Source organism: Heteronotia binoei, chromosome 17 (assembly GCF_032191835.1).
Source record: "Heteronotia binoei isolate CCM8104 ecotype False Entrance Well chromosome 17, APGP_CSIRO_Hbin_v1, whole genome shotgun sequence".
Classification (NCBI taxonomy): domain Eukaryota; kingdom Metazoa; phylum Chordata; class Lepidosauria; order Squamata; family Gekkonidae; genus Heteronotia; species Heteronotia binoei.
The window spans coordinates 51,298,081-51,325,740 of record NC_083239.1 but is presented as its reverse complement, the minus strand read 5'-3'; the positions used below and the strand labels follow the sequence as shown (position 1 = coordinate 51,325,740).

Sequence of the window (27,660 nt, the reverse complement as noted above, 5' to 3'; positions counted from 1 at the left end):
CGTCCTGCTGCCTCAACTTTTCTTTTTTTAAAATGAGCAATTTTAATTTAATTTTCAGATTTATATCCCACCCTATCCCGCAAGCGGGCTCAGGGCGGCTCACAACAATAAAGCAACAGAGCTAAAGGAAAGGAAAGGTCCCCTGTGCAAGCACCAGTCGTTTCCGACTCTGGGGTGACGTTGCTTTCACAACGTTTTCACAGCAAACTTTTTATGGGGTGGTTTGTCATTGCTTTCCCCAGTCACCTACACTTTCCCCTTAGCAAGCTGGCGACTCATTTTACAGACCTCGGAAGGATGGAAGGCTGAATCAACCTGGAGCCGGCTACCTGAACCCAGCTTCTGTCGGGATTGAACTCAGGTCGTGAACAGAGCTTAGAACTGCAGTACTGCAGCTTTAACACTCTGCGCCACGGGGCTCTTAAACTCTGAGGAAAGGAAAGGTCCCCTGTGCAAGCACCAGTCTTTTCCGACTCTGGGGTGACGTCGCTTTCACAACGTTTTCACGGCAGACTTTTCGTTAAGGGGCGGTTTGCCACTGCCTTCCCCAGTCTTTTACGCTTTCCCCCCAGCAAGCTGGGGACTCATTTGACCGACCTCGGAAGGAGGGACGGCTGAGCCAACAGACATTACAAAACAGGAACAGCCTTACAGACATCGGCGGTAAACAGCATGTGGCTGATGGCTAACAGCACAACCTAACACCATAATGGTGAAATGCTGGGGGAAGTGATGACTTTCAGAGGATGCCCGCTGGATTAATTAAAAGCCTGGTGGAGGAGCTCCGTCTTACAGGCCCTGCGAAACCTTGATAAGTCCCACAGGGCCCAGATCTCCAGCGGCAGCTCATTCCACCAAAAAGGGGCCTGGACCAAAAAGGCCCTGAAAGCCAGAAAGTAATACAGTTTGTTGCAAATGGCCAAGGCCTGTTACAGTCTTAAATGAAAAATATGTACCATAATGGGAGAGTAAAACAGACCGTCCCCCCGCTGGCCCCTCCAAGAAGGCGCTCACCTGCAGCGCCACCTTGTACAGCTGGGTCATGGCCAGGATGGCCTTCTTCACCACGTTGACGTTCTCGTCTCGCAGAAGCATGTTCAGATTGGCGATGAGCTTGTTCAGCAGCTCCGTGTCCCGCTTGCTGGGGGCAAGGAGACGTGTGGAGAATGAGGAGAAACCAAAGAAACCGCACCGTCCCCGCAACACTCCATTTAATTCTGGCCCCCAAGCCTCAGAAGGAAAAACTCTCGAGGTCAGGGGTGGCCAACGGTAGCTCTCCAGATGTTTTTTTGCCTACAACTCCCATCAGCCCCAGCCAGCATGGCCAATGGCTGGGGCTGATGGGAGTTGTAGGCAAAAAAAAAAACACCTGGAGAGCTACCCTTGGCCACCCCTGTTCTAGGTATATTCCAGCACAGAGGCTTTTTTAAACGCCGAAAATACTCTGTCCGGAGTGAGCCAGAAGATACCTGGCTGGCGTGCTTGCTCATGGGTTGGGTTGGAAGGGAGACGTTGCTGCAAACACACCCGCCACACAGAGACCCCCTTCCGCTCTTGGAGAACACCAAGCAAGCAATGGACACTTAATCTGCCCTCCCACAGAGCTAGTAGGCCAGGGGCCCCAACCTTTTTGAGCCTGAAGCACCTTTGAAATTCTGGTGCAGTCAAGAAAAGGCTGATGCAATAATTGGAGCCAATTGCACAATGGCTGCTGCAGCTTGCTTCAGCCTGTGTGTAAAGATCCTTGCGCTGCGGTGGCTACCAAAGCAATGCTTCTGAAAATTTGCCCAGCCAATCAAGTCTCCAGTGGCCAATCAGAAAACTTGCTGGGCAAAAGCCCCACCCACTTTCTTTTCATTTATATATTTTATTGAATTTTGAAAATATACAAGTTAGTATCAATATTAATACTCATATACAATTAATTAATCTCATGGAATCAGGTTATAAACAAGCATAAATACTTACATCCATACAATAAAATATCTACTAAGAATTTTAAGTTATATAGCTGTGTCTAGATGTGTAGACCATTTTGTATCCAAGGAGAGAGATCAAGATGAAAACAAGATTAAAGTTAAGGCAATAATTCCTGCATCAAAATACAGTCGATCTGATTGAACCCATGTTATCATTAAACCGTTCAGTAAGCATTGTGAAGAATTCTTAACTGCCTAAATAATTTTTATGCAAACTGTTACAGGTTATTCCAAAAATTACTATCGAGTAATTACTATTAGGTGCGATCCACAAGCGGCACGGTAAAAGAAAAGGAAGGTAGAAAAAAGAGAGAAATAAAGAAGTACTAGTAAAAGGAAAAGAAACAAAAAACAAAACATTAAAAACTTATAAGCAGAGAAGATCGAGAGATTCTGGTTTGTGTGGTTGAATATCATTTGCTGTAGTGAACTCAATAAAAGGAAACCATTTCTCAGCGAATTTCGAGATACCATCGTCTGAGTTGGAATGTTGGATGTGAGCTGTTATTTTTTCTAGCATGAGAACGTCCCGCTTTCTAATAAAACCAAGGGGGTGTCAACGGATGCCCGCAGGCATCAAATTGGGGACCCCCGGCTACAACACAGAACAGCCGGCTGCCAAACCCAGCCCAGCCCCCGGGACTACCTCCTTCATCCTCCCTAAGGCCCCGTTCTGAGGAAGGGCATCGAGCGTACCAGGCTTCTTCAATGAACCCAATGACAAACTTCCGCACTTCAACAGATTTGTCTGCCTGGAAGGCGATGATCTCCTGCAATGTAAGAAGAAAGTCAAAGCTGCACCGCTGTGAATTCTCAAGCCTGTCGCCCCAACAGGCAGAGAAATCATAGAGTTGGAAGGGACCTCTAGGGTCATCTAGTCCCATTCGATCCTGATGCTGGGCCCAAGCACGCCACAGGCAACAGAATCTGGCAAGAGCAGGCCGAGATCAGCGGTTGTCCTGAATCCTGTTGTCCTCTGCCTTGCCATTTTTCGCACCTCGGCCAATCGGGTTCTTTCTAGCACGGGCACACCCAACCCCTCCAAGCAAAACTTGGTGATACTCACATCCAGGAAGTTATCCAGCAGCGTCGGGTCCTTGTTTATGATTAACTCCTGGACCTGAGAGAGGAATGAAAGAAAGGGAAGCAAGACCCAGAAGAACATTTATGGCTCATCAGCGAGCGACCCAAGCGCCCTCTGATTTGCAGTGCGGTACCCAAGCTTTTGAGCTTGCTCTGCGCACAAAGATCCCAGAGAACCAGGCAGTGGGAAGAGGGGGCTGTTCCTCAGAAGAGAGTTCTAAGCCAGATGTGCTCAGATGTCGTGTCGCAAGCAAGCATAGCCTTGAAGCACCCTCCGGCCCGGGGCTAGGGGTGCCTGCGCCTCTAGGCCAAACACTGCTACTTCCCTCCCTTTTTTCGTGCGCACAAAGCACGTGCACGCCAATAACATCACTATGAAGAAGAAGATGAAGGTATTGGATTTATATCCCGCCCTCCACTCCGAAGAGTCTCAGAGCGGCTCACAATCTCCTTTCCCTTCCTCCCCCACAGCAGACACCCTGTGAGGTGGGTGGGGCTGGAGAGGGCTCTCACAGCAGCTGCCCTTTCAAGGACAACCTCTGCCAGAGCTATGGCTGACCCAAGACCGTTCCAGCAGGTGCAAGTGGAAGAGTGGGGAATCAAACATGGTTCTCCCAGATAAGAGTCCGCACACTTAACCATTACACCAGACTGGCTCAGATATGACATCACTGCCCCCCGAGACCTCCTGAGCCTTGGGAAAACCCGGCAAAGTCCGGAAGGGCAGCGGGGTGCGCTTAGAGCTCGCCTGCTGCCACGCCCCCCCCCCCGACTTTGCTGAGGCCCCCTGAGCCTCAGGAGCCCTCGGCAAAGTCCAGAAGGGCACTGCGTGCGCTTAGAGCACGCCTGCTGCCGTGTCTCCCAACTTTGCCGAAGCCTCAGAAGACCTCAGCAAAGTCAGGATGGCAGTGGCGCGAGGTGTTGGGGCGCCCCCAGGCCAAGCGGCGCCCTAAGCAACCACCTACTTCCAAGCGCCAGCCCTGAGCACCCTCAAGGTAAACAGTATTTTATTCCCGCATCTGCGCTAGAGCAGAGATGGACGGCAGAGACGGAAGGCAGCATGGCAGAGCTTGGTCTCCTCAGACACTGGAAGCTCAGCAGGGTTGGTACTTGGATGGGAGACCACCAAGGAAGGCTCTGCAGGGGACGGCAAGGGCCAACCGCCTCTGCTTCTCCCTTGCCTCAAAAGCCCCTTGCTGTGATCGCCGGAAGTCGACTGCAGCTCGGTGGCACGTCACACACAGAGACGCTGGAGCAGAAATGCTGCTAAACGAAGGTGCATAAAGCTCCCGTTTATTTTTGTCGCAACAGATTTGACACAGCTGATGGACTGATGAGCCCTGTTTACTATGCCCGGTCTGCAAATTCTTGTCAGCCCGCCAGACGTAAGGCACAGATCCTGGTATGAGCATCAACCCTGATTGGTTTGATTCAGGCTTCCTCTAAGCCTCCCATAAGGGACGACACCCTCAAAACGCTGAGCCTGGGTAGCAGCAAGAAACAATTCTACTCAACAAATCGTGGCTCTTGATTTCTGATGTCACAACAAGCTACAGTTAGTACATGGCAGGCCTCAGATTCAGCAGGAGCTCACGGGAGAAGCTCCTGAACCTTTCAGAGGGTTCCACCTCCTCCTCCTTACCTCCCTTGTCCATTGAATAGGAGGTGCAGCTGCATAAGAATCCCTGGATTAGGAGAGCGGGCAGCCAGCCAGCCACCAGGGGCTTTGCCACACCCCCAGCAGCCCTCATTAACCCCTGGAGAAGCCCACACCGCCCTTCCTCCACTTCTTATCTGATTATGTGTGGTGTGTGGCTTGCTGGCCTTTTGACCAGGAGAACCCCAGGCGAACGAGTCCTGCATGGCCTGGCTAGATCTCTAGCCAGCCCAACCAGGCCTCACTCACCCAGGACTCTCCTTTCTTGCATCAGGTTGCTTTTGGCTAGGGGGTGCGGCATATGCTAATGAGTTATGCTAATGAACTCTGCCACCTATTTTTCTACAAAATCACCCCTGGTACCTGGGCCAGCAGGGGGCAGTAGGGGCACTATGGATTCTACAGCACCCCCACCCAATCCTTCCCAATAGAAAAATTGGGCGGGTGTGCTGCAGATTCTATAGGGGGTACCGCTCCTGGTGCCCCCCTGCTGGCTACGGCCCTGAGTCAGTACAAAATGCAGTTAAGAACGCAACCAGATCACAGCAAATAAGGTCCCATCCCACCTGAAACTACCAGCCAGCTGGGTGAACCGGTGTGAGTCTCAGCTCCGCTGCAAAGGATCACAGAACAGGAGAAAAGCAGGGTTCACAACAAATAGATACAGAGGCAGTTAACGCCACTTACCTGCTTGAGAATAGTGATTTTCGAGTCATTGCTGATTAAGGCGGCCTGATTGAGCAAATCCACAACCTGTTTGGGTGTTAAGCAGGACATGAAGCCGATGTTAGAGACACAGATCAGAACCTGTCTTGCAAACAGCTATCGGCAGAAAGCTCTAGGATAGTTTTCTCCCATGCTGATACCCTCACGATCCCAGATCGGCTGTTCAGCGCCATTCTGCCTTCTGCAACCTGCGACTCTTACCCTCTCAGAGGTCGTCATGGTGTCTATCATCGCGGCCTCCTCGCCAGCAAAGAACTGGGAGGCGATGCTCATGCGAGAGAGGCTGGGGTCTCGCATGCTGCTCCCGCTCGCCATAGCTGCCAACACTCGATTCGTTCAGCAGATGGAATCCGGAAGATCAGGGCCTGGGAAGGGAGCACGCGTGGCAGTTAGAAAGAGACTCAGGTGCCCAAAGGAAAGTCTTGCCAAATCATAGAACAGCGTCAGGGAAATAGCCTGCTCTGGTTACACGAATGAAGCTGCCTTATGAATCAGACCCTCAGTCCATCTAAGTCAGTCTTGTCTACTCAGACTGGCAGTGGCTCTCCAGGGCCTCAGGTGGAGGCCTTTTCACATCGCCTACTACCTGACTGTTTTAAGTGGAGACGTCAGGAATTGCATCCCCAGCAGATGCTCTGGAGAGCCAGTTTGGTGGAGTGGTTAAGTGCGCGGACGCTTATCTGGGAGAACCGGGTTTGATTCCCCCACTCCTCCACTTGCACCTGCTGGAATAGCCTTGGGTCAGCCATAGCTCTGGCAGAGGTTGTCCTTGAAAGGGCAGCTGCTGTGAGAGCCCTCTCAGCCCCACCCACCTCACAGGGTGTCTGTTGTGGGGGAGGAAGGGAAAGGAGATTGTGAGCTGCTCTAAGTTTCCATGAAGGGGCAGCTGCTGTGGAAGCCCTCTCAGCCCCACCCACCTCACAGGGTGTCTGTTGTGGAGGAGGAAGGGAAAGGAGATTGTGAGCCACTCTGAGGCTCTTCGGAGTGGAGGGTGGGATATAAATCCAATATCTTCATCTACCTCACAGGGTGTCTGTTGTGGGGGAGGAAGGCAAAGGAGATTGTGAGCTGCTCTAAGACTGTCCATGAAAGGGCAGCTGCTGTGGAAGCCCTCTCAGCCCCACCCACCTCACAGGGTGTCTGTTGTGGGGGAGGAATGTAAAGGAGATTGTGAGCTGCTCTGAGACTCTTCGGAGTGGAGGGCGGGATATAAATCCAATATCATCTTCTTCTTCTCTGCCACTGGACCACACCCCCTCCCAAAAGCCAGTATTTTGAGACCCATTTTGCACTCACGTGGTCATGGCCTGTGTTCCCTCTAAATTGAGTTAGCGTGAGCTAGCTCACAAATTTTTAGCCTCCAGCTCAGGAAAAATGGCCTCGGAGCACAACAATTTAAGCAGCGGCTCACAACTTTAATGCCAGGAGCTCTCAGCCTTTAATACCAGTAGCTCACAAAGTAGATTTTTTGCACACAAGTTTTTACAGCTTAAAGGGAACACTGAATGGCTACCCTTGTTCTGCCCCTTTTGGCTGGAGGTGTTTGCAATAGAGGAAGACCCAGTAAAGTCCCATCTGCAGTAGTTAAAATAGCAGTAGGCATTTAATTTTCCTCAGATTATCGTATTTTTCGTATTGTCTTCTTAATATACCAGATGGGCTCAAAGCTCTATCTAGTTGCACGTTAATCTCCTTGCTCAAAAATGAGATCCCCATTTCTTCCTGAAGAATGCTGCGTAAGTTTTAGCTTGTGTGCTCTTTAAGGTCCTATTGATAACTTCACTTCAACAGTATTGCATTCACCAAAAGACAGCTTCTTTGTACTGAAGAGTTTACAACAGGAGTGGGGAACCTCTGTCCTGAGGGCCGTATACGGCCTTCAGTGTGGCCCTCGGGGATTGCTGGGCCAAACCGAGCCATGTGGCAGCCTCCCTGGGGCCTGGCTGACCAGCGAGGATTGTGGGGCCCAGCTGCGCTGTGCAGCAGCCTCCCCAGGGCCAGGCAGGGATCACAGGACCCAGATGTACTGTGCGGCAGCCTCCCCGGGGCCTGGCTGGCCGGCAGAATTGCTGCAGAGCCTGGAAAAGTTACTGTCACAGTTCAGTTCGCACTTGATTATCCCAGAGGGTGTGGCCTAATATGCTAATGAGGGTGTGACCTAATATGCTAATATTAGAGGATGTGGTCTAATATACTACTATATAAAATCTATAAAAAAGCCCTGGACCCCTATGCATTTGCCTAGGGCGGCGGGGCAGGTGTGTGTGTGTGTGTGTGTGCCACATGACTTCAAATAGAAAAACAATTATTTGCATTAATTTTGCTGGCCTGAATCATTCTCCCTCGGCGGAGCACTGTTTTTTAAGTTGACAATTTTTATGGCCCGCAAATGATGTTATAAATATAAATACGGCCCTTGGCAGAAAAAAGGTTCCCCACCCCTGGTTTACAATATACACTTGCATGTGGGTAAGAATCACAAAAATTAATTCAGTCTTTACAAGCTTAGCACACAGCACCCTACAAAAGCTCTGAAAGTACTGCTGACCTGAGAAACAGACACTTGGGGACCATCACAGCCTACAAGAGGGAGTCAAACCCTGGACATAAGCACATATAAAGAGCCCTGTTGGATCTGACCAATGGTCCATTTAGACCAGTATCCTGTATCATACAGTAGCCAACCAGTTCCTCTGGAGGGCCAACCCTGTAAAAAGCCTGCCATGAAAACATTGTGAAAGCAACATCACCCCAGAGTCAGAAACGACTGGTGCTTGCCCAGGGGACCTTTCCTTTCCCATGTAATGTAGTGGGACTAGGAAGATGTGGTACTATTCAGGTTTGGAGTTTACTGAGTTACTTTAGGGTGAGACAGTTGATCTTGACCTCACCTACCGCACAAGGAGGTGGAGAAAAACAATGTTTGTTTCCTGGGCTTTTTAGAAGAAGGAAGAGAAAAAGCCCAACCGGCAGATAATGCCAAAGCTGGCGTGTGCTTGGCTGGAGAGTGGATGGGGCTGCTGATCCGTAGTTAGGGGCTCAAAATCGCTTCCCCTGGAGGAAATGGCAGCTCAGGAGGGACTCTGTGGCATCAAATCCTTGCTGAAGTCTCTCCTCCCCTCAAATCTCCAGGAATTTCCCAATCCAGACCTGGCAACCCTGCGTGTGAAGCTGAGGAAGGGGGATCTGGGTTCAAATTCACCACTGAGCCAGGCACTCTCAGCTCCACCCGTCTCACGGGGTTGTTGTGACGATAAAACGAGGAAGGGGAGGCCAGGGCCTGCTACCTGGAGCTCCAAGCAGATAGACAGGTGGTCAGCGTTCCCTCTGAGTTAGCTCACAGTTTTTAACCCTCCGGCTCACACATTTTTGTCTTAGCACAGGAAAAATGGCCCCAGAGCAAACTCATTTATGCAGCAGCTCACAACTTTCATGCCAGTAGCTCACAAAGTAGAATTTTTGCTCACAAGACTCCACGGCTTAGAGGGAACATTGGTCACCACCAGTGTTCCCTCTAAGCTGAGTTAGCGTGAGCCGGCTCACAGATTTTTCGCCTCCAGCTCACACATTTTTGTCTTAGCTCAGGAAGGATGGCCCCAGAGCACACTAATATATGCAGGAGCTCACAACTTTCATAACAGTAGCTCACAAGGTCGCATTTTTGCTCACAAGACTCCGCCTCTCAGAGGGCACTTCGGTGGTGGTGGCGCCTTAAAAGCCAGCCGGTTTTTCTTTTCTTTTCTTTCCTGGGGGGTGGGGGGCAGCTGCAGATCCTTCCACTGACTCGGCCTCTGACTCTTTCCCAGCCAGGAGAATCTCTTATTAACTATTTATTTGTTATTTACGTACTTAAAGCACTTATTATTATTATTATTTTAAAAACCCACCCGCGACCCTTCCTCAGCATCCCCCCCCCGACTCAACCCCCGCCCAGTGTTGTCATGACAACCCCCTCCCCAGGCTGCTCATCCTACCGACTCCCCCCCCCCCGTTGCCGTGACAACCACTAGGCCAAAGCCGGCCCCCAGATTACCCGCCGGCCCAAGTCGGGCACGTTTCCTTTCCTCAGAGCACAGAACGAGCCTACTTTCCTCCCGGTTTTCTAAAACCGGACCTCCAGGAAGCCACCATGTTGGGAAACCCAAATTTGTCTCTCTTTTTTTTTTTTTAAAGCGGGGATGAACTACTGCGCGTGCGCCTAGAGTAAAGGATTTGGGGTATTGTAGTTTTTCTTGCCCCCATAGGCGGCGCCGCTCGCCTTTGCCCGGTCCGCCATTAAAGAAGAGCGCAGGCGCGACGCGTAGTGTATTCTGGGTAAGGCTGTGGCCGGGTCCCTGTGCTTTTTTTTAATCGGAAGTCGTCACCGGTAATTGAATTAGTTCCGGGAGGCGCCGTACGTATATATGTATTTATTTAGTGCGCTTTTCCCGCGCCGAGATTCTCGCGAGGTATCGCGTAGTTACACGTAATCGCGAGGAATGCTGGGAAACTGAGTCTCTTGAATCCTCCAGTCCCTCCATTTAACCTGCAATTAAGCAAGCTTGAATTGTTACCGTATGTGGGGTGTGGCGTCGCCGTGACCTCATCGCTCTGTGACCTTTAACCTCGAGTATAACAACCCTAAAAGCATTTGGGATTTTTTTTCTTTTTTGCTATCAATTTTCTTCTTTTCTCTCAACTCGAAAGGGGAAATTTACCCTTGCGTAGATTTCCAGTTAGATAGATCCAAGTGGGCAACCGTGTTGTTCCGAAGCAATAGAAAAAAGCAGTAGACAAGGCGCACCTTTAAGACCAACTAAGTTTTATTCAGCTTAGAGCATACGAAAGCTTACATTCTGAATAAAACTTAGTTGGTCTTAAAGGTGCACCTTGTCCACTGCTTTTTTCTATAGATTTCCAATGCTTTAACTTATGCAAATAACCTGCTAGCTGGTTTCATGTCCCTCCCTTGTTTCTTCGATTGCCTCCTCTGCCCCTTTAAACATGACCTTTGACTTGTGGCTTATTGCTCAGTTAACCTTTTTGACCTCAGTTCAAACTTAAGGTTCTAGCTCACCTAGGGGAAATCAACTTCTGACCAGTGTTCATTTAAAACCTGATTTCACTTATTTTATTTATGTATTTTTTGCAATAATTTATTGATGTATTTATTTGCAATGATCACGAAACTTCCTGGGTTTCCTTGGTCCAGTCCTTCTGGAGTCAAAAGGAAAGCCTTATTGGCACCCGCTGATTTTGTTTGTTGTAGGAGTGCCAGCTTTGTGTCTGGGAAATGCTTGGAGATTTTGGGGTGCACCCTGAGGAGTGCAGGGTTAGGAGGGGAGTAGGGTTGCCAATGCAAGAAATATCTGGGGATGTTGGGGTTGGAGCCAGGAGCAAGGTTGTGGCAAGCATAACAACTCCGAAGGGAGTTTTGGCCATCCCATTAAAAGGGACTGCACACCTTTGAAATGCCTTCCCTCCATTGGAGATAGTGAAGGATAGGGGCACCTTCTTTGGGGGCCCATAGAATTGGACCCCCTCCTCCCCCAGCTCACATATGAGCCCCCCTGCCCCGACTTTGAGATCATCTACACAACATCTTCTCATTCTCCCTGGTCCTAAGGATGCCCAGTTGGCCTCAATGAGGGCCAGGGCCTTTTCAATCTGGGCCCCTGCCTGGTGGAATGAACTCCCGTTGAAGATCTGGGCCCTGCGAGACTTACCTAAGTTTTGCAGGGCCTGTAAGACGGAGCTGTTCCGTCAGGCTTTTAATCTACCAGGCATCCTCTGAAACCTTCCCGCAGCACTGTATTATCCATATGCTTGAGTTGGGTCAGGGGTCTGAGTTACAACCTTAAGTGTTGTCAATGACCTGAAACTGTGCTATGTGGTGTTAACTAGCTGAAGTCGTACCAACTGCTGAATTATGGCCTTTGGCCGTATTGTTGGAGTTGTGACCCTCTGTTTTGTGTATTATGTTTATGAGATATTTTAAATTTGTTGCGTTTAATTGGATATATTTTATTTATTGTTATTGCAATGTTTTAATGTTGTAAGTTGCCCTGAGCCCGCCTTGCGAGATAGGGCAGGGTATAAATTGCAAAATTAAATTAAATTAAACCATCTGAGCAGACGGATTCAGCCACATCTCAGCCCCCACCCCCACCCCGGAGAAATTGCTAGCAATGAAGCTGACAGAAGGGGTGGGGAGTCATAACCATGTTACTCCCACCCTATTGCTTAGGTCCAGATTAGCTGAGAATCCCCAAGTAAAACTTGTATAGCATTTTAGTGTAATTTGTATAGGTTTTTCTTTAATTCTGATGAACTGTTTCAAGAGCCAAAGCTGAATGAAAAGCAAGGTGGAAAGGAAAGGAAAGGAAAGGTCCCCTGTGCAAGCACCAGTCGTTTCCGACTCTGGGGTGACGTTGCTTTCACAACGTTTTCAAGGCAGACTTTTTTTACCGGCTGGTTTGCCCTTGCCTTCCCCAGTCTTTTACACTCCCCCCCCAGCAAGCTGGGTACTCATTTGACCGACCTCGGAAGGATGGAAGGCTGAGTCAACCTTGGGCCGGCTACCTGAACCAGCTTTCGCTGGGATAGAACTCAGGTAGTCAGCAGAGAGTTCAGATCGCAGTACTGCAGTACTGCTGCTTTACCACTCTGCGCCACGGGGCCGCTAAAGCAAGGTGGGGGGGAAGGGAAATATCACAAGAATCAAGGGCTGCCAACCTCCAGGTGGTGGCTGGAGATCCCCTAGAATTAGCTCATCTCCAGACAACAGAGGCGAGTTCCCCTGGAGAAAAGGGCTGCTCTGAAAGGCAGGCTTCATGGCATTATACCCCCCTGGAAGTCCCTCCCCTCTAGGGTTGCCAGGTGGGGAGCAGGAAATAACTGTGATACAATAAGAAACCAATGAATACCAAATACAATCGATTTTACACAATTTGAATATAGTGATACTAACACACCACCAGTGTTCCTTCTAAGCTGAGTTAGTGTGAGCTAGCTCACAGGTTTTTAGCGTCCAGCTCACCCCACAGTCGACGTTTCTCCGAGCTAAAGATCTCCAAGGATGTTTCGCTTTCTATTTCAACTTCCGTTGACCTTGATGGAAAGCGAATTTTTTCTTTATTGAATTGCCACCAAATCTCAGCTAACGTATGGCCACCTTGTAGGGTTTTCAAGGCAAAATGTACGCAGAGGTGTTTTGCCATTGCCTGTCTCTTTGTAGTGACCCTGGAGTTCTTTCGTGGTCTCCCATCCAAGTACTAACCAGGGTCAATTCTGTTTAGTTTTCAAGCTCTGATGAGATTGGGCTATCCAGGGCTATCTAGGGCAAGGCAGAAATGAACAGAAGCAGTTTGCTGTTACCTGCATTACTTATTCCTATAGGAAATAACAGAGAATTGATCTATGGGTCTCGGGGGGGGGGCTGTTTTTGAAGTAGAGGCACCAATTTCTCAGCATAACATCCAGTGCCTCTCCCCAAAATACCCCTCAAGTTTCAAAAAGATTGGACCAGGGGTGATGAACACATGGAATTCACTGCCACAGGAGGTGGTAGCGGCTACAAGCATAGACAGCTTCAAGAAGGGAATGGATACACATGTGGAACAGAGGCCCATCAGTGGCTATTAGCCATGGCGTACTGTTGGAAGTAGAGACATCACCCTGACAACAAAAGTCAGTATAGTTAAAGCGATGGTATTCCCAGTAGTAATGTATGGCTGTGAGAGCTGGACCATAAGGAAGGCCGAGCGCAGAAGAATAGATGCTTTTGAGATGTGGAACTGGAGAAGACTCTCGAGAGCCCCTTGGACTGCAAGAAGATCCAATCAGTCAGTCCTAAGGGAAATCAACCCAGACTGTTCGCTGGAAGGTCAGATGCTGAAGCTGAACCTCAAATACTTTGGCCACTAAATGAGGAGGGAGCACTCCCTGGAAAAGATGCTGATGCTAGGAAAGACAGAAGGCAAAAGAAGAAGGGGACGGCAAAAGATGAGGTGGCTGGACAGCGTTACTGACGTAACTAACACAAATTTGAGCAGACTTCGGAGGATGGTGGAAGACAGGAGGGCCTGGCGTGACTTTGTCCAGGGGGTTGCAAAGAGTCAGACTCGACTGTGCGACTGAACGACAAATTGTTGGAACTCTGTCTGGGGCAGTGATGCTCTGTATTCTTGTGCTTGGGGAGAGGCACATTGGAAGGGCTTCTAGCCCCACTGGTGGACCTCTTGATGGCACTTGGGTTTTTTGGCCACTGTGTGACGCAGTGTTGGACTGGATGGGCCATTGGCCTGATCCAACATGGTTTCTCTTATGTTCTTATGCCTCTGTGTAGTGACCCTGGACTTTCCTTTCTGGTCTCCCCTTCAAGTACTAACTAGGGCTGACCCTGTTCGGCTTCTGAGACCTGATAAGAGATGGCTAACCTGGGCCATCAAGGTAGAGAGCGTCTCTAAACCGCTAAAAAAGAGATAGTGACGTTTCTGCTCCTCTCCTAGGGATTAAAAAGGGAGGAGGTAATTTGATAATTGTGCCTCCGTTCTCAGTCTCTTTTGTGTGTGCTTTTTCTGGGTCCTTAATTCCAGAGCTGACGGCTGGATCAGGCATTCTGACAACGCCAAGGGAACCAGTAGAGATAACAGGAGCCTCTTGGGAAATGTGATTCAAGGTAATGGGAGCTTCTTGGGAAATGTCTGCTTCCCTCTTGGTCTCTTTTGAGCCCAAATAGATAGATTGCCTCCAATGAATGTTCAGCTCAGAAGTTTCCCACTAGAGCAGGGGTTAGGAACCTCCGTCACTTGGTGTGGCCCTCAAGGATTGCTGGACAGTACTGAGCCACGTGGCAGCCTTCCTGGGGCCTGGCTGGCCAGTGAAGATCGTAGGGCCCAGCCGCGCTGCGCAGCAGCCTCCCCAGGGCCAGGCAGGGATCGCAGGGCTCAGATGTACTGTGCAGCAGCCTCCCTGGGGCCTGGCTGGCCGGCCAGAATTGCTGCAGGGCCTGGAAAAGTTACTGCCACAGTTCAGTTTGCACTTGATTATCCCAGATGGTGTGGCCTAATATGCTAATGAGTGTGTGACCTAATATGCTAATATTAGGGGATGTGGTCTAATATGCTACTGAGTTCCTGCTGGCCCTAGACATTTGCCTAGGGCGGCAGGCCATGTGTGTGTGTGCGCTCGTGCCAGATTAGGCTCTCCCCACATGACTTCAAATAGAAAAACAATTATTTGCATTGATTTTGCTGTCCTGAATCATTCTCCCTCAGTGGAGCACTGTTTTTTAAGTTGATATTTTTTCAAGGCCCGCGAATGATGTTATAAATATCCATATGGCTGTTGGTGGCAAAAGGGTTCCCCACCCCTGCACTAGAGTCTCATTGGCAAGGTGGTGGATGTTCTGAACTGTGAGACTACTTGAATTTTGGGGTTATCATACAAGTTGGCAGGGCTTCTCCAAATTCCCTTTCTCGTTTTTCATAATTTGTATTTAATTTCCTTTTATTCATTTATAATCTGCCTGTGCCCTCAGTGGGGATCCAAAGTGGCTGACGTCTCTCCTCTGTTTTTTCCTCACAACCCGGGGTGGAATTTTAGCAGGAGCTCCTTTGCCTATTAGGCCACACACCCCTGATGTAGCCAGTCCTCCAAGAGCTTACAAAAAAGAGCCTTGTAAGCTTTTGGAGGACTGGCTACATCAGGGGTGTGCGGCCTAATAGGCAAAGGAGCTCCTGCTAGAATTCCACCCCTGCTCACAACAACCCTGTGAGGTAGATCAGGCTGAGAGAGCACAACTGGCCTGAAGTCATCCAGCAAGCTTCCATGGCAGAGTGGAGATTAGAACTTGGGTCTCCCAGATCCGAGTCCAACATGTGTTTCTGTTGTCCTCTGAGAAATCGGATTCCGCTGGTTTCTAGGGTTGCCAGTCTCCATGTGGTAAAGGGACAGAAGTCACTTGCAGGATAAAGACAGCGCAACCGAGGTTATAGTGACCAAATAACCAAGAATGTCTTGAAACAAAATCATACAAATATGTTCAATAGAAGACTAAATAGCAATAACGATTCTCCAAAAGTTTCCCAGTGCCATCAAAGGAGTCCCAATGAACATGAGGTCGACTTGATTATTCCTACTTCAAATCCTCTTCTAGCGTAGGGGGGCTCCAACCACATAGCTCAATAGGGCTGCCAATCCCCAGGTGGGGGCAGGGGATCCCCCGGTTTGGAGACCCTCCCTCCGCTTCAGGGTCGTCAGAAAGCGCGGGGAGGGGAGGGAAATGTCTGCTGGAACTCTGTTATTCCCTATGGAGATTTATTCCCATAGAAAATCATGGAGAACTGATCCACGGGTATCTGGGGCTCTGGAGGGGCTGTTTTTTGAGGTAGAGGCACCAAATTTTCAGTACAGCATCTAGTGCCTCTGCCCAAAATATCTCCCAAGTTTCAAAACGACTGGACCAGGGGGTCCAATTCTATAAGCCCCCAAAGAAGGTGCCCCTATCCTTCATGATTTCCTATGGAAGGAAGGCATTGAAAAGGTGTGCCGTCCCTGTAAATGTGATGGCCAGAACTCCCTTTGTAGTTCAATTATGCTCCTCACAACCTTAAACGTGGCTCCACCCCCAAAGTCTCCTGGCTCCACCCCAAAGTCTCCTGGCTCCACCCCCAACGTCTCCTGGCTCCACCCCCAAAGGCCCCAGATATTTCTTAAATTGGACTTGGCAACCCTATATCTCAACCACTGCAAAGAATAACCACATCTCTCACAAAAAAAATACCAAAGTGTTTCTGACGCGTCAATAAGTTGGGAAAAGCTGCAAAACGCGATTCTTTTTCAGTGCGTCCAAAGACTGCGCATAGAATTCCCACTGGACAAATGGGACAGAGAGTCTCCAGTAAGATTTCAAAATGGCGCCAGACTCCAAAAGGCTCATTTTGAACAACATTTCTTGTTGGGCTGTATGTAGTGAAGGGGTGTCAGTATTTATTAAAAAAAACCAAAACATGTGCAAAGCCTTCCATCTCATTGCTGGCCATGACGCTCTCCACGAAGGAACCACCTTAAAGGTCCAAATAACAATGCTCTTGTGAAGTTTGTTATTACACTAATATTTTAAGGACCCTGAGATGAATTCAAACCTTTATCCCCGAATTATTCAACTTAACTATTACAGGGGACATATACACATAGGACTTGTGTGAAGGCACAACTGGGATTCACTTCTCTTGGCCGACGTTCTCCCCTTACTAGCGTAGTCTTCCGCCCTCCCTGTTGGACGTTCCAGAAGCCCCTGGGCCTACTTCCCCTGGTTTCCCAGGAGCTTGATTGTATAATGGGGTGCGGCTGAGATTAGGTTACGGGCCCCTCCTGTTACGGGGATTAGAAGGGGAGGAGGTCATTAGTTAATTGTGCCTCCCGTCCCTGGACTCTTTTGTGCCTCCTCTGGGCCGTTAATCCAGGAACCGGCGGCTGGATCAGGCGTTCTCCTGACAATACCATGGGAACAAGGGCACCGGCGGAGGAAATGGGAGCCTCTTGGGAAATATGACTCGGGGTGAGAAGGACATGCTGGGGAGGGAGGCGAATGTCAGAAGGAGGGGGACACAAAGGTGGGAGAGGAGCCCAATACCCCAGGAATGCCCACCGGGGGGGGGGTGAAGGATTTGGCCATTGGGTTTTGAGTCTGGGGTTCTCTGCCTGACTCAAGAGGGAAAGAGCTGTGCCTGAAGGTTGGCCCTAGGGCCTTAAACCATCTACAGGGGTGTTGGTAGTCCCCGGGCCAAAGGGGTGTTGGTAGTCCCCGGGCCAAAGGAGGCCCGCCTAAAATCCACCAGGGATCGGGCCTACTCAATAACGGCACCTTATTGGTGGAACCAACTGCCGGAAGAGGTGCGGGCCCTGCAGGATCTAGGGCAATTCCGCAGGGCCTGTAAGACAGTCCTCTTCCGGCAGGCCTATGATATTAACTGACAATGCAAAATATCCTGGATGAAAAAATGTATCTATAGGCCGCCGGTTTTTACTCTATCTTGTTTTTACTAAATTATGGTTTAATGGTATTTTAATTGTTTAAACTGAAATTGTTTTAATTATTGTGTTGTAAGCCGCCCTGAGACACCTGGGTGAGAAGGGCGGGGTATAAATCTTAATATAAATAAATCTTAATATAAATAAATAAACATGTGGCCCAGGAGCTCCTATCAGGCCCCCCCGAGCAACTGGCTGTCATCTGCTTCCTTCTCCCCCTCTCTCTCTCTCTCTCACAGCTTGCTTTGCCAGGCTTGCTCAATTGCGCAGGAGCTACAGAGCAAAACCTCTATTTTCTCTGTTGGCTGAGGCTCCTCCCTTGGGGAGGAAGGGGAGGCTTGCTTTGGCAGGCTCTCTGAATTGCACAGCAAAACTACAGAGCCAAGCCTCTCTTCCTTTCTTCCTTCTATAGGCTGAGGCTCCTCCTCCCCCTCCCGGTCCCCTGGGGAAGGAAGGAAAGAGCCAGAGCTTCCTTTGCCCAGTTCCCTGCATCCTATGAGAGAGATACAAAGAAAGCACCTTTAAGACCGATGAGTGCTAATGTTTGAAGCATGTTTTATTTCATTTTTTTGTAAAAAAAATTTTTTTAATTGTGTTTGTCTGTGTCTTTTATAAAGTTTATATCTCTGCTTCCTAATCTTAAATAGGTATGCACATGGCCCAGTTCGACATGGCCTAGCCCAGCCCAACATGGCCCGGCCGAAAAGGTCTCATTTATGTCAGATTCGGCCCTCGAAACAAATGAGTTTGACACCCCTGCTCTAACCAGATACCCCAAAAGTTCTAGTTACATGACCCAGAAATGCAGTGCAAAGATTACTTGGGAAGGGCATTTTCAGCTAACTTGGGTAGGGTTGCCAGTTTAGAGAGGGAAAATACCTGGAGATTTGGGGGGTGGAACCTGCAAAGGGTGGGCTTTGGTGATGCGACAGACTGCAGTTTGCTATCATGCTGTGGAGTCCGCCTTCCAAAGCAGCCATTTTTATCCAGGGGAATTGATCTCTTGTCGTATGGAGATCAGCTATAATTCCAGGAGCTCTCCAGGCTGTGCCTGGAGGTTGGTAATGACACGCACTCTTAAGCTCTTCCTTGTGGCTTTGGGCTGTCTTCCCCCACCCCTAATCGTGCGATGGCCCTGGCAGGGGCCTGGAGCAGGGGTGGATAAACTCGCTCAATGTCAGAGCCACATGGAATAAACATCAGATGTTTGAGAGCCGCGAGACATGAACGTCAGATGTTTGAGAACTGTAAGGCGAGGACATCAGATGTTTGAGAGCCAGAAGGAAGGAAGGAAGGAGAGAGAGAGAGAGATAAATAAAGACTAAAAAGAAAAAAAGATGGGGTGGGAGGGAGAGGTGGAAAGAAAGCAACTTAAACTTTAAATGCATTCTCCAAGCTGCTGGCTGGCTTGGCTTGGAGAAGTGATTTAGAGAGACTTCTGCCAGCCTTCTGCTAGCCGGCAGATAGGGTGTTGGGGGCTTTGAGAGCCACACGATACGTGTGAAAGAGCCACAGTTTGGACACTGGGCGTGGGACTCTCCCCGAATCAAAAAACGAGCACGTGCAGAGTGCCTTTCCCTTTGAGGAACTGCAAATAACCCCTGGCTTCCAGGCAGGCTTTTGAGCGCCAGCCCCTTTTTGTGGCAGTGCCCGTGTGCCGAGCCGAGCAATGCCATGCCTCGCCTCCGATGGCCTCCAACGTCCCTTGACCCAGGGGGATCGGGTGTCCTGCCCGAAGCCCCTTCCCCGGAGGTAACAGGAGGGGCCGTCTTCCCGAAGAGGCTCTCCCTTCCCCAACAGGCCCAGATGATCTTATCACTCCCCAACAGGCTTGCAGATTGGCCCTGCTAAATCCTTCGCAAATCCCCCTCAGTCTCCGCTGGCAGATAAATAGATGGGGCCGGGACCCTTTGGCCCACATCGCCCTGGGAAGAGTCGCTTCGGCCTTCCAGAGGGATGGCACACGCCAACCTCTCGGGGTTCAGCAGCCTCCGGATCCTTCCCCTTTGGCCCGTCCCCAGCAGAGAGGGGCTCCCTGCCTTCCCTTCCTGGCTGCAGCCCTCCGACCACCCGGGACAGAAGGGTCCCCCTGCCCTTCAGAGGACGGCAAAACCTTCCCGGCGGGTGGTGGATTTCTCCATCCGGTCCATCCTTGCCTTGGAGGGTCCCGAAGGGGGAAAGAAGACCCAGGAGGAGACGCCGGAGGGTGCCGTCGAGTGGGCTGGGGCCCCGCCGGGCTACGCCTGGATCCGTTGCACCTGCTTCAAGTCGCCAGCCGCGACGAGTAAGGCATCCACAGCACAGTGTTTTGGGGGTGGGCTCTGGAACCTGAAGGGGAGTTAGCTTGAAAATGGCCCAGTGGCAACAGGGAGAGATTTGCAGTGTTGTCTGGGCAAGAGAGCCCGCGGCGCAGAGTGTTAAAGCTGCCGTTCTGCAGTCCTAAGCTCTGCTCACGACCCGAGGTCGATCCCCGGCGGAAGTTGGGTTTTCAGGAAGCCGGCTCGAGGTTGGCTCAGCCTTCCATCCTGAGGTCAGTCAAATGAGTCCCCAGCTTGCTGGGGGGAAAGTGTAGAGGACTGGGGAAGGCAAGGGCAAACCACCCCGTAAAAAGTCTGCCGTGAAAACGTTGTGAAAGCAACGTCACCCCAGAGTCGGAAACGACTGGTGCTTGCACAGGGGACCTTTCCTTTCCTGTGCAAGAGAGAGAGAGAGGAACCCCTGCCCCAAGGAACATACAATTCCCATTTCAGTGAGCAGATGGGGAAACAGTGTCGGATCTTCTTGGGGCTGCCATCTGTGCTAGGCTGGTACCCACCAGCCTCTCTAGTTGCCAAGTCCAGGTTGGGAAATTCTTAGAGATTTGGGTAGTGGAGCCTGGTGTAGTGGTTAAGTGCACAGACTCTTATCTGGGAGAACCGAGTTTTATTCCCCACTCCTCCACTTGCAGCTGCTGGAATGGCCTTCGGTAAGCCATAGCTCTCGCAGGAGTTGTCCTTGAAAGGGCAGCTTCTGGGAGAGCTCTCTCAGCCCCGCCCACCTCCCAGGGTGTCTGTTGTGGGGGAAGGAGATAAAGGAGATTGTAGGCTGCTCTGAGACTGAAAGGGCAGCTTCTGGGAGAGCTCTCTCAGCCCCGCCCACCTCACAGGGTGTCTGTTGTGGGGGGAAGAGACATAAGAGATTGTAGGCTGCTCTGAGTCTCTGATTCAGAGAGAAGGGCGGGGTATAAATCTGCAATCTTCTTCTTCTTCTTCTTGGGAGGAGGAGGGATTGGGGAGAGGAGAGACCTCGCCTGGATTGTAACGCCCTAGAAGGCACCTTCCAAGCACCCATTTCCCCCAGAGGAAGTGATTACTTTGTGGTCCGTTGCGATTCTGGGGGAACTCCAGGCACTACCTGGAGGTTGGTAACCCTAATGCCTGTGTGGAATTGGGAGGATAGAGAGTTGGCTGTGCCAATTCAGGTGTGGGTGTGTGTGGGGGGGAAAGATGCCATCGGGGGCTGCAGCAGATTCATTTGCCCTCTGCTGAGCGTGGCTGGTTCTCTAGCCGGGCTGCTCATGCGATTGCTGGAATTGGGGGCACAATGGGGTTGCCAATCCCCAGGTGGGAGCAGGGGATCCCCTGGATTGGAGGCCCTCCCCCCACTTCAGGGTAATCAGAAAGCCAGGGGGGGAATGTCTGCTGGGCACTCCATTTTTCCCTATGGAGACCAATTCCCATAGGGATCCACGGGTATCTGGGGCTCTGTGGGGACTGTCTTTTGAGGCAGTGGCAGCAAATTTGCAGCATAGCATCCAGTGCCTCTCCCCAAAATACCCTCCAGATTTCAAAAGGATTGGACCGGGGGGGTCCAATTCTATGAGCCCCCCACAAAAGGCACCCTTATCCTTCATTATTTCCAGTGGAGGAAAGGAAAGGTCCCCTGTGCAAGCACCAGTCGTTTCCGACTCTGGGGTGACGTCGCTTTTACAACGTTTTCATGGCAGACTTTTTACGGGATGGTTTGCCCTTGCCTTCCCCAGTCATCTACGCTTTCCCCACAGCATGCTGGGTCCTCATTTTACCGACCTCGGGAGGATGGAAGGCTGAGTAAACCTCGAGCCGCCTACCTGAACCAGCTTCCGCTGGAATCGAACTCAGGTCGTGAGCAGAGAGTTCAGACTGTAGTACTGCTGCTTTACCACTCTGCGCCACAGGAGGAAGGCATTTAAAAGGCATGTGGTCCCTTGAAGTGTGATGGCCAGAATTCCCTTTGGTGTTCAATCGCGCTTGCCACACCCTTGCTCCTGGCTCCACCCCCAAAGTCTCCTGGCTCCACCCCCAAAGTCCCCAGATATTTATTGAATTGGACTTGGCAACCCTATCTCAAATCTCCAGTAGTTTTCCGACCTGCAGCTGGCAACTCTACCCCGCCCCCCACCCCCAGTTGGTACCCTACAACAAAGTGAGGCTGTAGCTCAGTGGCAGAGCTTCTGTTTGGCATGCAGAAGGTCCCCAGTTCAATTCCTGGCATCTTCTGCTAAAAGGGCCAGGTAAGAGGGGATGGGAAAGACCTCTGCCTGAGACCCTGGAGAGCCAGGAAGTGAAGCTGTAGCTCAGTGGCAGAGCCTCTGCTTGGTATGCAGGAGGTTCCAGGTTCAATCCCCGGAATCTCCAGTTAAAAGGATGGGATGGGATGGGAAAGACCTCTGTCTGAGACCCTAGAGAGCCAGGAAGTGGGGGTGTAGCTCAGTGGTAGAGCCTCTGTTTAGCATGCAGAAGGTCCTCAGTTCAATCCCCAGCATCTCCAGTTGAAAGGGCCAGGCAGGAGGGGATGGGAAAGACCTCAGCCTGAGACCCCGGAGAGCTGCTGCCGGTCGGAGTAGACAAGACTGACTTGGGATGAACCAAGGGTCTGATTCAGATAGGGCAGATTCACACATTCCTTTGTCTTCCCTGCAGAGATGAAGCGGGCAGGGAGTTCCTGCCCTCCCTCCCGCAGTCCCCGCATCCCCTTCTCTGCCTCCCAGCTGGGGACTCTGGAGAGCAGCTTCCAACAGACCCGCTACCTGAGCACTGGGCAGGTTCGGAACGTGGCCCTGCTGCTGGGGCTCACAGAGAACCGGGTAAGAGAGCCTCCCCTCCCGTGGGACCCCCTGCAGCCTTCTGGGTTGGGGGGGGGGTCTTGCTAGGGTGGCCAGCTCTGGGTTAGGAAATACCTGGAGATTTGGGGGCGGAGCCTGGGGAGGTTTGGGGAGGGGAGGGACATCAACAGCCATGGAGAAACTGGCCACTGGAGAGCCAGTTTGGTGTAGTGGTTAAGTGTCTGGACTCTTATCTGGGAGAACCGGGTTTGATTCCCCACTCCTCCACTTGCAGCTGCTGGAATGGCCTTGGTCAGCCAGAGCTCTCTTATCTGGGAAAACCGGGTTTGATTCCCCACTCCTCCACTTGCAGCTGCTGGAATGGCCTTGGGTCAGCCATAGCTCTCGCAAGAGTTGTCCTTAAAAGGGCAGCTGCTGTGAGAGCTCTCTCAGCCCCACCCAGGGTGTCTGTTGCAAAGGGAAGAATTTAATTTTAATTCAATTTACTTTTTCGATTTATACCCCACCCTATCCTGCAAGAGGGCTCTGGGCAGCTTACAACATTAAGAAACCTTACAAAACCTCACCAAGAAGATAAAGGAGATTGTGAGCCGCTCTGAGACTCTGATTCAGAGAGAGGGCGGGGTATAAATCTGCTGTCGTCGTCGTCTTCTTCTTCTTCTTCTTCTTCTTCTTCTTCTTCTTCTTCTTCTTCTTCTTCTTCTTCTTCTTCTTCTTCTTCTTCTTCTTCTTCTTCTTCTTCTTCTTCTTCTTCTTCTTCTTCTTCTTCTTCTTCTTCTTCTTCTCCTCCTCCTCCTCCTCCTCCTCCTCCTTCTTCTTGTTCTTCTTCTTTGTCTTCTTCGTCTTCTTCATCTGGAGACAAAATGTAATAGTGGGAGATGGTTAGGGTGCCACCTAGGAGATGGCAACCGTACCTGCAGGGGTAGAGAATTACTTTTGAATAGGCGGTTATTTATTTGTATTTTTATCCTGCTCGGGCTTTGAGGAATCAAAATCTAACACAATAAGCAAATCGTATGAAATTTCCGCATCATCACAGAACGTGGGGGGTGGGGGGTGTCCGGGGGGGGGGGGGGCTTCCAACGACTCGAATTCCCTGGCCGACAATTTCTCCTTTTTCTCCCAAGGTGAAAATTTGGTTCCAAAACCGGAGAGCCAGAGAGAGGCGGGACTTCTTGAAACAGCAGCCCAACCACACCACTGGTTTCAAAGGAGGTCGTTTGCAGGATCCGGTCCCCTTTGGGCTGGCGCTGCGACCAGACGCGGGGCCGAAGGGTCAGGGGTTGGGGTAAAAGTTGTCAGCCGGCCAGTTGGGAACTTGTCTGGTCAGGAAAGGTGACTTCCGGGGAGCCAACACCGCAGTCCGGAAAGCCAGAAACACTTGGACTCTGCCAGGTTCTTTCCATACGCCCTCTGGATCCTGCCTGGAGACCGTGGGAAAAACCGTAGGGCAGGAACGGTGGGATGGCTCTGTTGATGAGCACTGGGTGTCGGGAGATGGGTACTGGGAGCTGGCCCATCATCACAGAGCTGTTAAAGGCAAACAATGACTGACAATAAATAAAGTGACTGAGAAAGAGCTGCGCAGGAATTCTTATACTCCCTCCCATTCCACCTGATTAACTGCGGCCTGTTATTCCATTTTGAAAAGCCAATAGGATCTTTCCTAATCTATTCTGTTATGTTTTCACTCTCTCCTTCCTCTACGGCAGGGTCTCCAACGCATCGCGCATGGGCACCATGGTATCTTCTGCCACTTTTTCCAGCGCTTGTTGAGAAGTTTTTGAAAATGAGTGGGCCTTGTTCTTGACGGGACCTCTGATTGGCTATTGGAGATTCGATGAGCTGTGCAGATATTTAAAAAAAAATATTGCTTTGGCACAGCTGCCCCCGCTGCACAAGGATCTTTGCCGTGTGGCTGAAATTAATCAGCAGCAATCCGATGATGTACTCTGCATATAAATTAAATAAGCAGGGTGACAATATGCATCCTTGTCGAACTCCTTTTCCTATTCTAAACCAATCAGTTGCTCCATATCCCATTCTGACCGTTGCTTCTTGACCCTTATACAGGTTTCTCAGGAGACGTGAGGTGGGCTGGTACTCCCATCTCTTTAAGGACTTGCCACAGTTTGTTGTGATCCACACAATCAAAGGCTTTAGCATAGTCAATAAAGCAAAAATAGACATTTTTCTGGTGCTTTCTCCATAATCCATCGAATGTTGGCAATTTGATCTCTAGTTCCTCTACCTCTCCGAAACCCATCTTGAACTTCTGGTAGTTCCCGATCCACATACTGCTGAAGCCTAGCTTGTAGGATCTTTAACATGACCTTGCTGGCATGTGAAATGAGTGCAATGGTGCAAAGAGTCGGACTCGACTGTGCGACTGGAATTCCAAAGGTGCCTGCAAACTCCACAAGATTTGGGACCCTTGTGCTAGGCAGTTCAGGATGGTGGTGTACAGGGCGGGCCAGTGGTATGTGGGGGGGCATAGGGGAAAGGGTCCCCTCTAGAATCTGCAGGAAAGGAAAGATTGGGGTGTTGCAGATTCTATAGGAGGCACCGCCCCTGTGCCCCCCCCTGTGGCTACAGCCCTGGTGGTACCTGTTTTTCCCCTCCTGTGTTTTGCCCTCTAGGGATGCCAACCTCCAGGTGGGACCTGGGGATTCCCCAAAATTATAGCTCACCTCCAGGCTACAAAGATCAGTTCCCCTGAAGAAAAGGGATGCTTTGGAGGGGGGGCTCTATGAAATTGTAACCCACTGAGGTCCCAGTTCTGCCCAGGCTCCACCCCCAAATTAGGGTTACCAATCCCCAGGTGGGGCAGGAGATCCCCTGGGTTGGAGGCCCTTCCCTCGCTTCAGGGTCATCAGAAAGTGTGTGTGGGGGAGGAAAATGTCTGCTGGGCACTCCATTATTCCCTATGGAAACCGATTCCCATAGGGTATAATGGAGAATTGGTTCACGGGTATCTGGGGCTCGGGGGGGGGTCTGTTTTTTTTTTTAAGTAGAGGCACCAAATTTTCAGCATAGCTTCCAGTGCCTCTCCTCAAAATAGCCTCCAGGTTTCAAAAGGATTGGACCAGGGGGTCCAATTCTATGAGCCCCAAAAGAAGGTGCCCTTATCCTTCATTATTTCCAAGGGAGGGAAGGCATATAAAAGGTGTGCCGTCCCTTTAAATGTGATGGCCAGCGCTCCCTTTGGAGTTCAATTATGCCTATCACAACCTTTCTCCTGGCTCCACCCCAATGTCCCCTGGCTCCACCCCCAAAGTCTCCTGGCTCCACCCTCAAAGTCCCCAGATATTTATTGAATTGGACTTGGCAACCCTATCTCAAATCTCCATTAGTTTTCCAACCTGCAGCTGGCAACTCTACCCCGCCCCCCACCCCCAGTTGGTACCCTACAACAAACCTGTGAGGTGGGCTAGACTGAGAGCAAAGGGAAAGAAGCCTGAAGGGTTTGAAGCTGCCAGCCTCCCCAACAGATTGTTTAAAACGCTAAAAACACCATATTTAATTTTATTCTCACTTTAGGACTTTTGTTGCTCTATTGCCCTCTTGTGGTCATTAGTGGTAACACTAGCATCATTCTCCTGTTTTCAACAATTCTGAACTAGACATGCGCAGATGAAGATGTCTTGATCATAAATACTTCAGGTTATAGAAAGATGAAAGCTGGGAATTAAATCTTTATAACTTAGCTTAACAACTTAATATCAAAAATTAATATAAAAAAGACGTTATAGCATTGGGCAACTAGAATGATTAAAGGGTTGGAACACTTTCCCTATGAAGAAAGGTTGAAGTGCTTGGGGCTCTTTAGCTTGGAGAAACGTCAACTGAGGGGTGACATGATAGAGGTTTACAAGATTATGCATGGGACAGAGAAGGCAGAGATAGAAGTACTTTTCTCCCTTTCTCACAATACAAGAACTTGTGGGCACTCGAGGAAATTGCTGAGCAGACGTGTTAGAACAGATAAAAGGAAGCCCTTCTTCATCCAAAGGGAATTCACTGCCATAGGAGGTGGTGACAGCTGCCAGCATAGACAGCTTCAAGAGAGGATTAGATAAGCATATTGAACTGAGATCCATCAGTGGCTCTTAGCCACAGCTTATCTTTGGGAGTCTCTGTTTGGGGCAGTGATGCTCTGTATTCTTGGTGCTTGGGGGGAGCACAATGGAGGGTTTCTAGTGTCCTTGCCCCACTGATGGACCTCCTGATGGCACTTGGGTTTTTTTGGCCACTATATGACACAGTGTGTTGGACTGGATGGGCCATTGGTCTGATCCAACATGGCTCCTCTTATGTTCTTATGCTGTTATAATTAGTAGTCCAAACAGAATTGATTGACAAACAAGCCTTCTTCATAGAATAAGTTGTAAGTCCAAAGAAGGAAAAAGTAGGCCCGGTTTCGGTTTATCCAACCTTCATCAGCCAAAGGTTAAGATTTTCAAAATCTCATGGCTTCCTGCTGTTAAAAAAGATCCAACAGTAAAGAACGTAACAACTCCTCTATGCAGCCAAAAACATCCATGATAAGACCCATACTTACCCATGCTCTTACACAAAATGACATGTTAATGGAAGAAGAAGACTGCAGATTTATACCCTGCCCTTCTCTCTGAATCAGAGACTCAGAGCGGCTTACAATCTCCTATATCTTCTCCCCCTACAACAGACACCCTGTGAGGTGCGTGGGGCTGAGAGGGCTCTCACAGCAGCTGTCCTTTTAAGGACAACTCCTGCGAGAGCTATGGCTGACCGCAGGCCATTGCAGCAGCTGCAAGTGGAGGAGTGGTTCTCCCAGATAAGAGTCCATACACCTAACCACTACACCAAACTATCCCATTCTGAGACTAACGTTCCCTTATTTTATTGCTGGTATATGCTGCTCCAAACACACTATGCAGTTTGCAGTATGCAGCTTACGTTTCAGGTCAGCCATACGATTCCGAAATGCAGATATCTGGCACCCCACTTTTAAAAACAAAGACAATACATATTTCACAGCTGGAGTGAATAGACAACGCCTGCCCAATTACAGAAAGGTCTTGCACATATAACAGTCCCCCTACAGACAGTTTAGACAACTTTATAAGAAAAAGGTG

General features: G+C 50.1%; 1 protein-coding gene, 1 long non-coding RNA gene and 1 other non-coding gene across 3 annotated transcripts in view; 2 read left to right on the top strand and 1 right to left on the bottom strand.

Annotated features, from left to right (window-relative positions):
• Window positions 1-5,810, bottom strand: part of SYMPK (symplekin scaffold protein) — a 34,984-nt gene extending 29,174 nt beyond the window's left edge. The window contains exons 1-5 of the mRNA XM_060257870.1: window positions 5,647-5,810; window positions 5,407-5,472; window positions 3,046-3,099; window positions 2,676-2,749; window positions 1,015-1,141 (exon numbers count right to left, since the gene is read on the bottom strand). Of these exons, the coding sequence (XP_060113853.1) occupies window positions 1,015-1,141; window positions 2,676-2,749; window positions 3,046-3,099; window positions 5,407-5,472; window positions 5,647-5,760 (435 nt within the window). The 5' untranslated portion in view covers window positions 5,761-5,810. The remainder of the gene's footprint in view (window positions 1-1,014; window positions 1,142-2,675; window positions 2,750-3,045; window positions 3,100-5,406; window positions 5,473-5,646) is intronic.
• Window positions 5,811-22,176: 16,366 nt separating this feature from the next.
• On the top strand, window positions 22,177-22,248 carry TRNAA-AGC (transfer RNA alanine (anticodon AGC)). Its single transcript has one exon. It is a non-coding gene; the product is annotated as a tRNA-Ala (tRNA).
• Window positions 22,249-22,418: 170 nt separating this feature from the next.
• On the top strand, window positions 22,419-23,747 carry LOC132585643 (uncharacterized). Its single transcript, XR_009556330.1, has 2 exons — window positions 22,419-22,564; window positions 23,671-23,747. It is a non-coding gene; the product is annotated as an uncharacterized LOC132585643 (long non-coding RNA).
• The last annotated feature ends 3,913 nt before the right edge of the window (window positions 23,748-27,660 follow it).